Consider the following 18770-nt stretch of genomic DNA (forward strand, 5'->3'; position numbering starts at 1 on the left):
TGATTGGGTCTGCGTCTGTAATCATGCGTTTTTTTTTACAGTGTGTTGTGTTGGGGGGGCTGAGGCGGTGGTCTGACAGACCCACTGTCCTTTAACTCAGACCCTCCCAGAGTCGGTCACATTATGAGTCCCCCATTGGTCATACTGACTATCCTCTTATTGTGCAAATGTAAAGCAACAAAGTCATAGTGAAATTGAACTATTCCTCTCTAAAGGACCCCTTTGAGGTCCTCCAACCTCAGTGTGGGAACCATTGATCCAACCTAGTGGGGGTTGAGGATGGGGGGGGGGTTGGCCCAGTAGAGCAGCCCTTTTTATGATGAACCTTACAACCGATGGCCCCATTTCCCCAGGGGAGGTTTCGGAGTCACTTGTCAATCAGCCGCTGAGTGGATCTCCTTTGTGCTCGCCCACAGCGACAACTGTAACAGGAAGTGTGTGTGGGGGGGGAGGAGAAGGTGAAAAGAGAAGCCAACGAGACAGCTGGTGGCTGCGCTGCTCAACTGAAGTTATTGATTGAAGTATGAAAGAGGCTTGTTGTGTAAGTGTAGCTGAATGAGTGAAGGTGACAGATTCGGCTTCACACACCACCTGTGTGAAGCCTGTGTGTTCAGCTGGCCCCGTCTTTTTTTTGTGATGCAAATATTGACATGATTGTCAGTGTATGAGCATATTGTCAAAACAGGGTAACCATCAACCCAGAGGGCCTTATAATCGCAGCAGTCCCCCTTTTAAATCCGTTTTATCAGCACAAACTTGACATTGTAATTAAACAGAGTTTGTGTAATTACATGACCAGGCTGGTGGGCGGGCCAGCTCTACTCCTTTTCATCGTGTGTGATCTGTGTGTGTGTGTGTTTTACATGCACTGCGAATGCCCCCAAAAGCGTCTGTGCGTTTGACAGGAAATGGGAAGCCCACAAATAAACACAGAGAAGGGTGACTTCCTGTCGTTTAAAGCGACTGTTTTCCCAATGATCGCCATGCGTCTTTTTTTTTTTTCCTGAGAAAGTCGGCTGCTGATGAGAGAGGATGGTGTGTATAATTGCTCCCATGTTGTGCAGCCCCTCGGGCTGGCTGCATAAAGCTTGGGACTCTGTCTTTGTGTGTGAGTATACATTTGGAGGGCAATGGGGTTGTCATGTGGGCCAACCAACACACACATACATAGTCTGAGTATCGCCAGTATCCATTTCCTGAATGTCTGCACTGCTTTCCCTAAACAATGGCCATATAACCAGTGACATGACCTACAATCCTGCATTCAGACCTGACTGCCTCAGGAATAGATGTGGATATGACACACACACACACACACACACACACACACACACACACACACACACACACACACACACACACACACACACACACACACATTAACTTTAGTCAATGGTTCTGCATTGCAGTCAAACATGACGCTATGCATGTAATGTAACTTCCTACTAAGTGGCCACCGTTAAATTGCGTCTGGCTTGGCTGTTTCATCTTCAAACTGCTGCATTCACTTAAAAACAAGCTAAGATGCAAACAGGATATAAGAATGAGAATATATTTCCTGAGTCTCACCCATTTTAACTCCCCCCCCCCCCCCCCCCCCACACACACACACACACAATCATATTCACACACCGACATGTGAACGGGTTCACTTCATCTCGAGGGGGCCCCTCTCCTCTCGCTGATGTTGAGTTGAGTGCTGCATTTCCCCCGGATTGAAAGCTTCATGTTGCTGTTATAAATGTCAATAATTCCACTTGTGTGTGCTTGCTATGTATGTTGGGTTTAACTTGATGTGAGAGTTACGAGCAGTGTGTAAATTTCCCTTTGCGTGTTTCAATCTCTCTTGTGTCTCTGCAGCGCTGCCACTTACTCATTTCAGGCCTGCGAGCGACTCTCATCTTCCGCTAAAGAGCTACGCCTCCATAGCGCTGTATAAATGGACACAAAGACCAATCTGTTGAGAGCTTTTGTGGTCTCTGAACTTGTGACTGCTGCTTGATGTTCTCACCTTTAACAGAGTCTTCCTCCAGGCTTTCCTTCGCTGCGTAATCTGAAAGCTGTTGCTGGAAAATGACCTGAGGAATCACAAGTAAATGATTCCTCAGTCCTTTTGTATTTCATGCATTTGTGGTTCAAGTGATGACAGCAACGACGCTAAATGAAAAAAAAAAGAATCTTTTGGAAACTGAGCACAAAATATCCAGTGTTCTTTCAGACCCCACAGGTGGAAAACTGTGGTATTGTGGACAGTTGTGACGCAGACGTTGTACCTTAAAGGCCGAGGGAGCTGAGCATGAACATGAGGCTTCTGCTAACATGTTGATCAACCAGACCAACATGGTGCTTTGCAGAAACACAGATGTTTTCTTTTTTTTTTTTTATAAATCCATAAAAATGCTGCAGACTTAAGCCACCCCATGACCATAACACTGGCTTCAAAACAAACCAGGAGTAGCGGGATACAACTGCGGAAGGGAGCCCCCCTCACAGCTGATACACAAAGCCTTTAAATGGGAGTCTTTTTTTCTTGCAGGACGAATGTCCTGTGTAGGCTACCAGTCTCGCCTGTTTCCTGTGTGTGTGTTACCAGTTTGCCACACAGGCTCTGTCTGGGTTACACATCTCCCCGGGGGGGGGGGGGGGGTTCTCTTTAAAAATGGCTGGACTCTGGTGGGGAAACGGGTGTATGTGTTGTTGTGTGAGAGACGAGGCATAGTGCTGCAATGTAATCTCCTCATGAATGCAGTCTCACACTTGGTCTCCAACATTTATCCCCCGTTGACCGGCTCGCTTCGGATTTACAGTCCCCCGGGCCGCCAGGAAAAGCGAAAAGTGGTTTTGCTTTGTTGTTGGGAGTCGCACACTGATGTTGTTTCTGATCAGTCATTTTGGCCGCTACCGAGGGAAGAGGAGCAGGAAACATGACGGAGCACACACACCCTAGTTGGCCGTCCACAGCTGTGCACATCACTTCCTCCTCACGCTGCCCTGCTGGTCACATGTTTTTTATTGTTCCCCCTTCAAACCTAATAGACTTAACAGTTCTGTGTGAGCTAGTCGAGAGTGGCTCAGCATTGTGTGTTCTGTATGCTTGATGTGTCACTGCAGTGAGACCTGAAAGCTGATAGGAACGTCATGTTTCAAAATGATAGTGATGTGTGGAAGGCAAGAACCCGAACAGTTCCAGCCAGTAATAATACAGAGTGTTTTGTTTATCACCTATAGTAACTGTTGCATAATCGGGCTCTTCAGACGCTAGAGACGTTGCCGAGCTACGACTTTTAATCCTGGTTTTCCAAACAAAAACACAACTCCTCTTAATGACACATCTGGTGACAGGTGTACAATAGAGCTATTTGACTGTGTTTCTGAAAAGGCTCGACTATGAGGGAAGTGGTGTTTATGTATAGAGATTGATAGGGCGGAATTTATTACCCCATGGCGTGTGTATTTAAACCAATTGAGTGGAAATATTAGGGACTTGGCCCAGGCTTTGGCATTAAAATGAGTTGTGCAACGGGTGTGCACTCTCAAATAGTGTGCTGCTGTGGCAGAATGACTTCCTGTGAGGTCTGTCACTGGACTATCCACACTTCCTGCTCACTTCCTGCTTCATGAACTGCTGATGAGGCTGTTGACACAATTCAGTTAAGACTGGATCCTCAGTGAGAGTATGAAAAAAAACCCTTCTAGGAATCAGTCTTCTGCTCTGTAGGCTGAATGAGAGCATGCATTTTAACTTTATAAAATACATTTCTCTGCTCTTTTGAGACAAAAAGGGGGCCTGCTGTTCCTGATTCAAGAATGGGAAAACCCACATTGATCCCGGGTGTGCTAACTGTGTTCTCTGATGACGATACGTCATCTCATACTTGCCTCATCCTTTTATTTCCCCTTGCTCAAGCTCGTCTGCACTGTGAGCAAAATAAAGCATGGAACTGTTACCAAAATGCTGGACGGTCACCAGCTTTCTCTCCCCTTCCTCCACTCCTTCCACCTTCTATTCACCCACACACACACACACACACACACACACACACACACACACACACACACACACACACACACACACACACACACACACACACACACACACACACACACACACACACACACACACCATCTGTATTTATTTGAATTCATCCATTTGAATTCAGTAAGGAAAGAAAGGCACTTCAGTATGAACATTTGCATTTCTCTGTTATCCGGCTGTCATATGTCATATGTGGCGTAGCAGAGGCCCTTTAAACAGAGCACATCTCGGCTGAGCGTAGACAGAGGACACAGTGTGAATGAGTCTGTCACTGCAGGTCTTTGTGCTCTGTGCTGAGTTTGTGCACACACACACACACACACACACACACACACACACACACACACACACACACACACACACACACACACACACACACACACACACACACACACACACTTATATGCATGTAAAGACACACTGCAAGGGCAGAGAATTGGAGGGTACATGGGGATGAAGAACAGGCGATATTTTTAGAGAGTACGGTGGAGAGGAAGGGGCGAAAGAAAGAAAGAGGTTTGCGGAGTCTATTTCTGATGTCGTCTTTGTTTTATGAACTGCTCTCCCTCCTTTGAAAAGAGCGATGCTTCCTGCAATTCAACACAGCAAATACAAAGAAAAATCAAAGAGATTGTGGGACAGATTTGGGCGCAGCTACACGTGTTTGCCATATTCCCACAGAGGGAGGAAGAGACGGAGGTGTTGTGTCTAGACTGTACAGTTTATTTACTTCTCTATTCTAATGTGGCATGTTTTTCTAAACAATCTAAAATGACATTCTCTTCTGCTTTTTTAATCTGTGTGCTAGCAATATAACATGGCTTGCCAGTAAACAAGTGACAGGAGTGTATATTTATGCATCACTTGATCACCGTTGTGTCTCTTTAAGCAATGCACTCTAAGCGGGTCAGCCTTACTGTCACTGTGTCCATCTTAAATGGATTTATTCACATTCAGCTCGGTGAGGAAGAGTAGATATTATGGATGAAAGAAAAGATGTGAAGACCTGAATTTGTGCCAGACTGTGTACTGTGTGTTTGTGTACACGCTTCACTAGAACTTCACTAGAGCTGCTGTCAGTGTCTGCTATGCAGATATGAATGTGTGTGTGTGTGTGTGTGTGTGTGTGTGTGTGCGTGTGCGACCAGCTGGCCCATAATCACCTTCAGCGCTAAGTAGCTTAATCACTGCTGGAGTTTGTGTCTCTGAGTTTGTTTTGTGTAGTCTGGTGTGTTTGGAGAGAGATGACAGCAGGACGAGGCTTTAAAACGGCAGATTTTATCACTAAATAAGCAATGAACTTAAAATCTACTTTAATTTGTCTCCTACTTTGGTTTATGACCAAATAGCTGCACAGCTATGTGCCACACTTGGTGTTTAGTGCTATACAGCAAATATTAGCATGCTAACACTCCAAACTAAAGGCTAACACGGTAAACATTACACCTCCTAAACATAAGCACGGTCAAATTGTAAGCATGTTAGCATGCTCATGTTAGCATTCTGATGTTAGCGTTCAGCTTAAATCGCCGCCGTGCGTCTAGGACAGCTTGCTAACATGGCGGTAGACTCTTCACCTTGTTGACAATCTTTCTTTAAAAAACAAAAAGTGAAATATACAGAAATAATACTTAATAAAAAAGTCTAGTAATGTCATCGATATGTTTTTTTCTATATTTATCACACAACCTCATAGTGATGCAGGTATTTAAAGAGAACAAACGTGTGTGTACATGTACCTGCCAGTAAAACTAGGTCTTCAGCCCCTGGCTAAGTACACATTCCTACAGACAGACAGACGCGGTGGCTACATTAGCACTCGTGCTAAATGTTGTCTGACAGAGTGGGAGGCTGGGCTGGTGCTAATGCTAAGCAGCCCTCCAGGGAGGCAGACAGACGAGCGGAGTCATGGCAGCGGTCTGCAGCTCAGCAGCGTGCGTTGTAGGCAGAGTGTGAATAATAAAGTGAACTGAACCACAGGTTTTGGACTCTTGTGTGTTTGTTTGACGTGAAACCTTTATATTCCTGAAATATATAAACACCTCAACATACAAATATGATATGATGCACAGTATTGGTGTCTTTTTTCTTCTTCTGGTCTTCACGGTTCGATAACTTGTGAAACACTATTTCACATCTGAATACTCCACAAAGGTCTGTGTGTGTTTCAGATATTTCACTTGTGAACATCATGTGTGAAAACATCAATTTCACACCTTATATCAAGTTAAACACATCTAACGTGATGAATTCACTAATAGAGACTCGTGGGTTAGCACATGCAAAACAGTATTTCATGTGAAAATGCACATTTCAGATGTTTTGCATGTGAAATAATTGGCCTACTACAGGCACATCTGGTATATTTCACATGTGGAAACATTTATTTCACATGTGCTTTAGCTGTAAGTGTGCTGAACTCTGGATAATTAAAAGCAAAATGTAAACCAAACCACATGTTTTGCCTCATTGTGTTTATTAAGGACTTCTTGTTGACATTGTATTTTAATCATTAATCTTTTTATGAACCTCATACTGGGTCTCCCACTCTCCCACTGCCATCATTTCACATCACACCGGATCAATGTTGGGAAATAGTTTGTGGTCTGTTAGTTGAGTAAATCACGAACAATCTGCAGGTTCTAGGTATTGACAAGACTGCAATTACACATTCATGGCTACGAAGAAGCACTTTGGCTAAAAGCTTCCAGTATCCATAAAAACAAACAACAAATGTTATCTTAATAGCCAGCGCTTCCTCTTCCAGGCCGTTGAAGTTAATTGGAATCATGCAGAAATGGGCTAACGCCTCCCTGACCTTGACAAGGCCGTCTGTCACGGAGATGTAGGAAAGGGAAGCTAAGATTCTTTCTTGCCGCCTCCTCCCCCATGGAGCGGCAGACGTGGGGGGGAGGGGAGGGAGGTGAAATGAGATGGGGGATGAGGAAGTGGGGTGGGGATTGACCCAGAATCAGCTCCGATGGTGCGGACTGATGTGACCCTGTAACAATGAGAGATGCTCGTCTGGAATTGAATGATGGTCACTAGTCTTTGACAGCGGTGAGAAGTTAGTTTCCTTGAGTGAGGGGTGCAGTTCACGCCCTGATCATCAAAGAAAATGAAATTGCACTGGTGTTGTTCACTTTGTGTTGTGTACCAGTTTCATGCGTAGCCACGCAGCCCTGTCTGACTTTACCTGGTACCATCAGGATAAGAGTGGGATATTTAAGACCCTAAAAATGTCCCACAGATCCCCCTCTGAACCCTCGGCTTCACTTCCCATTCTACCTTTAATGTGCTGGTTTGGTGTCACAGGACATGGATGTCTATTCATCTTTTTGATTTCAACAAGGACAGCAGACAAATAGAAAGCAACGAGGCCACAGTTGTGTGTCAAGACGGACCTTAAACCTACGATGACGGTGTATGTCTTTCTAAGTTTCAGAAGGAGCGAGTGAGTCGATCTTTGTGGAGAAGTCGACCCAGCTCTTTCCAGACAATGTAGGACATCTCCGTCCTTGAAGTCTGGCTCAGTTAAGTAAACGCTTGTGAACATCGATGAACCGTGTCGCTCGTTTGTGCTCCATTGTGCCACATTGCATGCGAACACAACCAGTCAAACCAATGAGCACAGTGTGTGTGTGTGTGAGCACTGCTCTCCCTTATCGCCGGTCACCAATCGGCAGCGGTGCCTGTGAGGTTAGGACCATAGATGGGGTTAATACAAAGGATGTGTCAATCGACTAATTGTTTCAGCTCTAGCTAGCGTAAGTAAACAAACATGAGGATGAAGCCCACAGGACATCATTTCTATTCGGAGTATGTGGTTATTAGAGTGGCCTTGTGGAAGCATTGTTGCACAAGGCGCCCTGGGAGAATCAGCACGAGTGTCTCAGTGTGGCGAGACGGACGCCTAATGGAAGTGGCAGAAGGTGTCCACTCTGAGTCGGCCTGCCGCCACCTGGGCGAGCCAGCTGCCCTCGCCCAGGTCCAGCCTCCTGTGACCTCCTGTGACCGCTGTCACACGCTTGCTTCTAATGTGCGCTGCTTTCTTTGCTTTCCATTTACGTATTGCACACTTTCAGCCCTCCCCCCCTCTGCTTGCTTTGTGCTACACTGGCTCGTTTTGTCCAAGTGGTCCTCGTTAGTGCTCCCACCTGAGCCAGCCATTTACTCTCTGAACGCTGCTGCATTTGTGTCAACTCGTCTCCTTTGTGTGCTGGTATCCTTTCTCCCTAAATCAGAAGTCAATGCTCACTAAATGCCATTTTTCAACCCTCTTCCACTTTTATTTTGATGCCAGTTTGTTTCATTCATAGCTTACATGACATCACCTTGCCAGGGACAAAGCACAGCCAGGTGCCGTTAACCTATTTCTGCCATCCTCTTGGAGAGTGTTGGACCAGCATATCAGCTTGTGTGTGTGTGTGTGTGTGTGTGTGTGTGTGTGTGTGTGTGTGTGTGTGTGTGTGTGTGTGTGTGTGTGTGTGTGTGTGTGTGTGTGTGTGTGTGTGTGTGTGTGTGTGTGTGTGTGTGTGTGTGTGTGTGTGTGTGTGTGTGTGTGTGTGTGTGTGTGTTTGGCTACCAGCCTTTTAGCCTGCTGTGATGTCGGGGCCCATGTGGGGGATTGGAGACCGAAGCGAGAGACAGATTGTTTTAGTGAATGGCCTGTCGTGAGTGTGTGTGTGTGTGTGTTGCTATTACACTCATGCACAGATGCTGAACTGATCCCTATAAGAGCATGGCATAGATGTTAGGGGAGAGGTGCCTTAGATGGATAGAGATGGAGAGATAAGAAGGTCGATTGGAGGGAGAGAGGGAGTTGATGGGTTGATGTGCCGAATCACTGCAGACAGTTAATCCAGGAAATCAATGGGAGGACTGATTAAATGGGGAGCAGGACAGAAATGCCGACTGTAGCTCAATTATTATAAATGGAGCCGTTAAGATAAATATGCTTGTGTTTTATATATGTGGTCGGCATTACACTAACTCTTTGATGCATAGGCTTTAATTAACGAAAGCTGTAAGACACGAGAAGATGTTCATTAGTGCTGAATACATTTACACTAATGCAAGGAATTGCAACCAGAGATGATTTCTCAGCCAACTGAACTGCGTTGAGATGCAAAACACACATTACTGTAAATATTCATGATGTTTGTGAACATTTTTTTCGGTGATTTATTTTAACAAAAATATATTTTGATATGAAAATTGTTTACTTGTTGGTCAGCTCATCTCTTTAGTCCAAACTGAAACACCTCAACAGCTGTTTGGATGGATAACATTTTGACTCATTGAAATGATCCGCTGACTCCTCCCCTTGGTGTTTCACTGAGGTTTGCATTCTATTGGAAGGATTGCTAAGAAATGTGTGTCAGGATGAACTGTAATAACTCCAACCTTTTACTGGTCAAAAATGTTCTTTGTCGAATACTTTGGTTTATGACCAAAATCCTTAAACACTAATGATATTCTCACCAGCTTGTACTTTGTGTTTAATTATCAAATGTCAACATAAAACATATGTTTGGGTCCATCAACAGTACAGTTTGGCTTAGATAAAAGCTCCATGTGAGTCTTACTTGTCAGCTAATTTTGTATTTTTTCACATCCATTCTTCTCTATAACTCAGTTTGTTAAATGTATTTGTTTTGCCCTTAGCAGCCACTGGTCTGCCTCTCCTTTATCCATCGCTGCACCTTTGGGCCTCTCACATTTCATCCCACAGTCACCGATATGCCCAGAGCTCCTAACTCAAAATAGGCCAGGCCAATTTTTCTCACATTTTGGGACGTTGACGTGTTCACGGTGACAGTGATAAGAGTGCAGCTGGGTTTGTCACGACAAGTCTACGAGAGAAAACACACACTACATGTTTAGTGTCGGACTCTTTCTCATCGTGGAAATTGTTTTTAGGATGTTTTTCAATTCGTGACTAATAGGACAGCATGACTTTATACCCTAAAAAAGATAAATATATTTTGAAAATGCTGTTTGTATCCCTCTCTGTGGTGCGCGCACACACACACACACACACACACACACACACACACACACACACACACACACACACACACACACACACACACACACACACACACACACACACACACACCGCTGTGCCAGTTGTGTTAATCCTAATCTGAACTCCGACAATGACCAAGCACTAATCGGAGGTATGATACAAGCAAACAGAACAGATCCAGATGGAGACGCTGTGGTCCTGTTTATGTAATCTCTGTTGGGCTGGTTGTATGAAGTTAATCTCTCTCCGTCCTGCTCAGTGTTAATAACATCACAAGACTGTGATTGTATAAAGTTTATTTCAGGTGTGGCTAGGGCTGGGCGATATGGCCTAAAAAAAAAATCTCCGATTTTTTTACAAAAAATCCGATTCACGATTTAAATCGATTTTTTTCCCCCAAAATTTTTTGCAGATGACAGAAGCTGTTGAAAACAATTTTTTCTTTTATTTTGTGATGATTTTCCCAAGTAGGTTGATAAAAATAAAGTGCAAACAAAACCTGAACATTGTAGAAAGGTGCCTGTACAAAAAGTATTTGGTCACTCTTTTGTTTGCCTGAATCATTTAAATATAAAATTAAATTAAACATAACATTAAATGGCATTAAATAGTAGCCTTCCATTGTAAACAACTGTGCAAATGTAACTTTTTACAGTAAGCTTTTCTAACTGAATACACTGATACAAACACAGCATGAAATAAAATGTATATGACCCTTTAACATTCACATTTTCAAAAGTGCAACATCTGATCTAACATCAACATAACATATTTTGCACAGTAAATAAGTGCATGTAAACAAAATCAAGTGCATTCACAACATAACCAACAGTATTAAACAGTAGTGCATGTTTTTTCTAAATATTTTTTGCCAGGAAGACAAGCCTGTCTACTACCTCTGGCTTCAGGCATGCACGGTGGCATGTAACAATGCCCCCCCCACACACTGAAAAGCCTCTCAGAGGGGGCACTTGTAGCTGGCACAGAGAGGTATTTCTTTGCTAAAGTACTTAGCCTTGGAAAGTTAAGTTGGTGACGCTTCCACCAGTCAAGTGGATCGGTGTCTGGGTCAACCTGCTGGACCACAGGTCAGTTGTTGCGGAGTAGAATGACATCCCCTCCAGCTCCGCAGAGATCCTTTGGCGTGTACTATTGTACAGCCGAGGCAAGGCAACGTCAGAAAAATGTTTACGGCTTGGTAGCACGTACCTGGGGTCCAAAGCTTTGAGACGGTGAATAAACCCCGGCTTTTCCACGGTGTATATGGGCACCATATCTTTTGCGATATACATCGCGACTGCATCCGTGATGGCTTTCCACCGGGCACTCTTCTTCTCATGCGGAGTACAGTTGGTGAATGTCTCCAAAATGCTGGGTTGTTGTTGTGAGGTGGCGGCGGCGGCGGCCAGCAGTGAAGCTGCTGGCCGCCATTGTTTTAGTTTGTAAACAATGCGCGCGCACTCTACTACGGGAAAAAGGGGTGGGGGCGATTTTCTCGATTTTCAATAAAACACATCGCCTTAAAGCACACATTCGAATTAATCGATTAAATCGATTTATCGCCCAGCCCTAGGTGTGGCTTGTATTTGGTATCTATCTGGTTGTAAACTCAGCAGTCATCGTAGTCTGTGCGTTTGGTTAAATAAATTCACTTTTTGTATTCATCATAATAAAATGATCTCTGTCACTGGCCGGTGGCATTTAACATGTTAGTGTGTGTAATATGACCGAGCGAGTTGCTTCCACATGGTTTCTTTGGTCATGGGTAGTTGCTTTTCATTTACAACTCATACAAAATGCACAGCTTTGAGTTTTGAAGTAGTACAAGAAATAATTGTATGTTCATTTTAAGATCAGTGACCTGTTTTGACGACTGGAGACCCCTTCTGTAGGTGTTTGTGCAGTATTTTATTGCTGTTAGGTTTTATGAGTAATCGAGGCTGCGGTGTGTTTGTGGAGCCAACACCCCACCAGCAGTTTGATGGTACAGAGAAGTCAGCATGCATCCTCAAGCAGTTTGGGAAACCACATAGCAACCACAGACAGGCACTGACAGGCTTAGAATTAAAGGGCAACACCTTTTAGAAGAATGATTAAAGATGGGTTTAGACCGGCAATGCAGTACATCACAACATGTTCTTGAGGGTTTTTGTAGAAAGTGAAAGTATTCTCAATGTGGAGGACTCGATAACATAAATGCACAAGACTCAACCATTTATTTACTGACAAACATACAACGAACATGGATTCCTCCTGCCCGACAACCTTCTTCCTCTGTACGTGTTGTTTCGCATCAATATTAAGCTGTTCGACAACATTGTCTAATGGACGCTGCTTGCTCAGTATTGAGGACACAGGGGCCACTGTGTGAGGACCAACAGTCATTACACAAAGGACATGAGCTGTGTGAGAGGGGCAGAGAGTAGAGGGGATACGAGGACAGGTTTAACACTCGTCTCTCTGCTGAGTGGGAATTAATGAGTGGGATGTCCAAGAGGTTATTAAGTCTCACCACCTCCTAGTTTGTCAGGAGAGGAGAGAGCAGGGCATGAGTGCTGGCACAGTCCAAAAATACAAGTTTAGTCTTTGGTCCACACATGTTTGTACCAACACTGTTTTATTTCAGCCACTTATTAGTGCAATCAGTGGTGCAGTGACACTTGAACTGAACATACTTTTTAAACAATCCTGTCGTAGATGTTGCCTCTTCACATTAACTCCATTCTCAAGTTGCTAATCTGACTGTAACTATCCGTAAAAACTCAGTTTCCAGACTGGACCAAACCAGTACATTTGGGGCCATAAACCCAAAGCAATAAGATGAAAGACTGTAAAATGTCCACCTCAGGGAGCCTGCAGACTCCGGTGATAATTATCTCTTTTCCACATTACGCAGTCATTTTAACGATTGTTCCTGTTAAAACAAAAAAGATTAGAGGAGCTTTACTGCTGTGATTTTGTCATCTTCATCACATTGTTTCAGGGAAAATCAAATATTTTGTATGCAGACAAACTCCCACCAAGACTTCTGCTTGATTGCATTCTGCTTCAAACATAAATATGTATGCGACATGAATCAGAACAATAACTCTGTGTCTGCTTTTGTTTGGAAAGACAGAACTGAGAGGTTGAATATGGGACAGGGAAGATGTGTCTGTTGTCCCTCTTCCATCGGGTTCAGCCTCTCTGATCCTCTCTGATGAATGAGAGGATCTGGGGAGACTTTGACAACGATCTGAGATCAGTGCGCTCCCCGCTTCTTCAAACGGGATCCTCAAAACAAAATCAATTCTAATTTACAGAGTCCCTTACTGTGCATTTCTAGTGTATCTTCCATCCCTTAACACTGATCAATGTGTCTATAACAGTCCCCTGTAGACCTTTTATTCTCCACCTGTAAGCACAACCTTTCCTGAATGACTGTTTAGTCGTCTGTCAACAGTTACTGGAGGAGAGCGGGTGACTGTGTGTTTGCATTTAAAACAGTTGTTGAGGAACAGACACAAAGCGCACCAAGTGATGGATATGTGTTTTTCCATTATGAAGGTGATATTTGATCGATAGAAAGAAAGACAGGAAGTGAGGCGGTTAGTCTCTGCTGTTATCAGGAGACAGGAAATGGAACAAGCCCCTATGCTGCTTCTGCCATTCAAGCTTTCAGGCCCGATAATCTTGTTTTCACTGGCAACGAACTGCGTGTGGGCTGTGAAACAGGCCGAGGTGTGAGGACGAGGACAAGAGCCCGGGAACAAAAGCAGAGACAAATGACCTTTTCCTGATGATAAAGCTAAAAAAAAGATAACAAATAACAGGGAGAGAGGGAGGCGGTAACGAGTGTATAGTCCTTGATTGAGAAAGCTTGAAGAGAGTAGATGATGTCCTCTGATAAATGGTGTTAAAGGAAACGTGGATGCAGCGGCTGGCTTCCTCCACTGGCTCAGCGCCAGGAGGGGAGACAACCGAGCTCTGAAACGCTCACAGCTCAAGAGAATACGATTAACTCCGTCTCTTTATGTGTGTGTGTGTCTGCTGTGTCTTTACTCAAGTGTTTACATTAGGGAAATGAGCTCTGTGGCTACCACCGGCCTCTTTGAATGTTTAGGGAGCATGAACACACACACACGGGCATTACTGGCACTCGCTGCGGGCTGATTTTATTGGTACTCTGGGCTCGTTGGTAACAGCCTTGGCATTTGGGCCTGGCTATTTCCAGGATTGTGATTGGATAGTTGGCCAGCAGTTGATTTCCGGGTGAAGATAACTGAATAATTGGGGCATTAGCATTTTGTAACTTGCAATTTGCACCACTAGAATACCATTATTTATTTTACTGGTGTGAAAACACACACACATATGCTCACACACATAAAAGGATTGCACATTACAAGTCCCAGAGCAGTGGTTGCAGTTCCCAAGGAAACTGGACCCTCTAAAGTGTGCCAGCTGATGAAAAACAAAACGGAACACTAGAATGAGACTCTGTTAGCATTCGTAGTGTGTTCGTGTGTCCATAGTGAAAATATTGTGGTACTAATGAAATGGTTCCTTCATATCAGGACAAGCGTCTTTTTTTTCCCCAGTAAGACAAGAGATGCAGCATGAACCTTAGAAAGCATGTTCATCCACATAAATTAGAATTATAGTCTCTCAGATTAATTCAGAATTAAGTTACAAACGAGGTTTTTTCTCTTATGACTTTTTCTCTCAAAATATTACGACTTTTCCCTCAAATATTACAACTTTGTGTTGACGTATTTGTGATTTTTAAAAATATTATTAACTCTGCTTCTCAAAATATTAAAAATGTCAAACTCGATTTCCCCCCTTATAGTCCGTCATGTATCACATTTAGTTTTGTTTTTTTATAGATAATTCGTTTTTGACAGATTTTTCAGTTACTTCTCAATGCATGTGTTTAATATTACCGTAACACAGCATACATACAAAGACTTGGTGGTGCAAGATCAAAGATTGGGAGCACCACCATGTCCTCTCAATGGCTCTCAACATGTAGAAGACGATGGTTTGTCTGCTTGTTCATGAGTTTTGAAATGAATCTGGAAGGCAGGATGACGAGTGTTGCTGTAAATGTCAGGAAGGTCTCCAGGACTTTACAGTTGTGCCTCCCTCGTGCTGCAGATCACTTCAATCTCAAGTCTTGCATCAATGACTTTTGCAGCTATCAGGGTTGATGGGTTAATGAGTGTATAGACACCATGTTCCTACCTATACATTCATCTGTATATAAAGAAAAAAAGGTGTGTGTGTAACTTTTTATTGCTTCATTCATGGACTCTGTTCAGTCTTCAGGCTATTCAAACCATTTTTCTATTCGTGTGCAAAGATGAGAAAAGATAAATGCCTTAATTTGCCGCATCAGGGATCCACAATCTGTTTCTCTTTGTGTCCCTCTACGACTCTGTCTCATTTGGTCGCGGTGTTAAGGGCTGTTTTTAGCTGCTAAATGCAGTGAGTGTGCGGTCTGAGTTTGGGTCTGTGTGTGTGTGTGTGTGTGTGTGATTGCTGTTCCGATCAATGTTATGGATCCCATCTTTTGCTCGCACAGCTGGCTTAAATGTTCATCCAGCTGAGCCGTGGTGTGATCATGAGTGTGTGTGTGTGAATTGATTATTTATAGCTGTTCCATTTCTTCTCCCTGTGGATAACTGACGGGCTGTCATTGTTGTCTTTGTGTCTCTGCACAATGGACCTCCGCGCTAAGGTCACCTCCAGTAATATGAAGGACTCCTCTGTCTGCAAGCTGCTTTCTAGATCTCACTGTCTATTATAAGGTGGTCGGGGGTCAGTATGCTGCTGCTGAATTGGACTATTCGAATGTCTTTAATTCCTTCCTGGAAGACCCTCTTCCATGACGCCTCAAGGCCTAAAAGAGGGCCAAAAAGTGCTGTTGTCAGCTGTATGTGTGTGTGTTTCTGCAGCATCACAACGACGTGCGGTAAAAGGATTACTGTGAGTTTAAGCAGTGGGTGTGGTTCTTAATGCATGCTTGAGAGGAACCATGTGTGAACTGAAGATAGGTTGTTTGTGAACTGTGTGTACAGTATTTGTGTCTTGAGTTACTGTGGGTCTTTGTGAAGTGCCCACTATCCGTATAGCAGCTATATGTGTTTGGGCATTTCTCTTGTTGTTTTATGACTCCATACAGCTTGTGTGTGTGTCTTTGTTGTTGCATCCCAAAGGGAGTCTGTGGAGCGATCTCACTGTGTGCGGGGGAGTTGATTTGCGTCCCCTGAAGACTGAACTGGGGGGGGGGGGGTAAGCATGTGTAGAGGTGGCCCCAGTGCTCCCATACTGCTGGCTCACAGCTTTTTGCGCAGCTTAAAGTGATTACCTCCCAACTGTGTCCGCATTGTACCACTGAAAGCCCAAGATTAACAGTGGTGCCATGTGACAGATCTTCTGTTTTATGTACATTGCATATACTCTTGAGTTTTCTCTGCAGTGTTTTCTCACAATGAATTAGCGCTGTGGCAGAAGCAAGTAAAAAAAGAAAGAAAAGTGTCACTTCTTTAACAGCTACATCTCCTCGAATCAGCAGGGATACATGCAAGCCTTTCAGACGTTCTGCAGCCAAACGAGATAAAATAAATGAGCCTACATTTAAATACTCGGCCCTCATTCTGTCACGGAGTTCAACGATGTTCAGACTCATCAAATCGGGGATTATTTTACAACTGGGATGCAAGGTGAAGGCAATTAACTGCGATGAACTACCTGTCAGGAAAGAAAGCCCCGCAGAACTCTGAGTCCCGAGCAGCAGGATTAACAGCTGATGATGACTTTCTATTCACTCCGTCCTTTTCTTATCTCCTCCAGGATTCGTCCTCAGATGGCCAAGGAGAAGATAGAGGGCTGTCACGTGTGCACGCTGGTCACACCTGGAGAACCACAAGTCCTCCTGGGTAAAGACAAAGCCTTCACCTATGACTTCGTGCTCGACATCGACTCTGAGCAGCAGCAAATCCACGAGGCCTGTGTTCACAAGCTCATCGAGGGCTGTTTCGAGGGCTACAACGCAACAGTTTTCGCTTATGGGCAGGTATGATGCAGAGACTTGGATTTTCATATTAGGGATTCGTTTTTGGATTAATTTATAGAACATAGTTCCATAGCTTTTGTCGTTATTCATCAGTTTTTTTTACATGAAATAATATTTTAATAAGTAAGTAAAAAAAAAAACAAAGAAGCAGGCTGAATACTGTTGAGGCTAAAACTCACACCCCACAGAGAGAAGGCCGGAGCACGTGTGTCCGCTGCTTTGTACAGTCGACACGCTCCAATAAGAAATCTACCAAGACTGGTTTACAATTATAAGGAATTTAATTCCACTGATGCAAGTACGATTGCAGTTAAACATTGGAGTACACACTCCTATGAAATATTAAATCAATAAAACCCCGTTTGCAAAAAACTCAACTCAGCTCCTCAGGTATAAAAAACACGTCCGTCCTCCGAGAGCCTTCACACGAGAGAGAAAAAAAGTCTTTTAAATCAAACCTCCCACATATTCGTTCGCGACTCCTCCCCTTCTGTCTATCTCAATTTCTATTGGCTAACTTCCATACACACTTCTGTAAACGCCTATCTCCACATCTCTCTCTCCCTGAGCAGCTAACACATTCAAATCCTGTCAGTTATGACTTACTCCCTTCTATGATAATCCTTCAGTATATAAGCTAGACTTCTGCAACTTGGCAGAAGCTTCATTTCTTTTAGCTACTAATCCTACATCACTTTATGTTTATCTTAATTATGCATTCCCAAAACCCTTATGATTATGACTAATTATGAATTCTTAATTATGAATTATTAAACACTTTTATTATATCTACTAACTACAGTTTTTTGCTCAAATTTATTACAATACCCATCCAATTCTGAACCCAATCCTGTTGGTGATGCACGTGTTACACTGATGACACATGTGACAGATAGAGAAGATAACCACATCTTAAACACACCAATTGGCATTTAATTGAGATTTATCTTGGAACAATCTATGTTTTCTAGATTTGTGATAGATTATTCTGTTTCCTTTCAAGCGTGGAACTGCAAAACAAATAAAGCGAAATAAAACACTGAGTAGTGGGTGGTGACACAGGATTAATTAATCATACACTGCTTGTCACTATCATGCAATACACTTATGTTCCCAGGGGCGGGCTGGCCATCGGGGATACCGGGGGAATCCCCGGTAGGCCGGACCACCTCCATCATCAACCGGCCCTCACCTCCATCATCAACCGGCCCTCGCTCTGAGATCGCCGACCCCGACTGTATTCTATGCTTCAAAGAACACGTTCAATTGACTCTAACACTTAAAGCTCATAGTCACTGACGAAGATTTATACTACTCCTTGCGATCTGTATTCACACTCGTGGTTTCCATCTGCGAGCCGGCGCAACACCCCTACACACACACACACTCACACACCCAGAATGCAATCTGCCCCAAAGAGGCGGGTCTATGAAGCAGTTTAGCCAATGATGCTTGAATGCTGATTAAAGATATAAATGAGTGAAATACAATTTAGCCAATCAGCGTCCTCAAATCGATTCAGCGCCGGCATTCTGGTCGATAGTAGTTCACGGAGCGTCTCTGATCTGAACTACAGACAAGCCGCCTAAGCCCCGCCTCTTCACGTTTAGAATGCCACATATAGATAGTGACATATCTGCTAT

At 43.7% G+C, this 18770-nt stretch overlaps 1 protein-coding gene across 1 annotated transcript in view; it reads left to right on the forward strand.

Annotated features, from left to right (window-relative positions):
• Window positions 1-18770, forward strand: part of kif21b (kinesin family member 21B) — a gene marked incomplete at its 3' end in the record, with an annotated part of 55099 nt that overhangs the window by 921 nt on the left and 35408 nt on the right. Inside the window, exon 2 of the mRNA XM_079297148.1 lies at window positions 16905-17127. Coding sequence (XP_079153274.1) covers window positions 16905-17127 — 223 coding nt within the window. The remainder of the gene's footprint in view (window positions 1-16904; window positions 17128-18770) is intronic.

Source organism: Melanostigma gelatinosum, assembly GCF_949748355.1.
Source record: "Melanostigma gelatinosum genome assembly, chromosome: 3".
In the NCBI taxonomy this organism is placed as follows: domain Eukaryota; kingdom Metazoa; phylum Chordata; class Actinopteri; order Perciformes; family Zoarcidae; genus Melanostigma; species Melanostigma gelatinosum.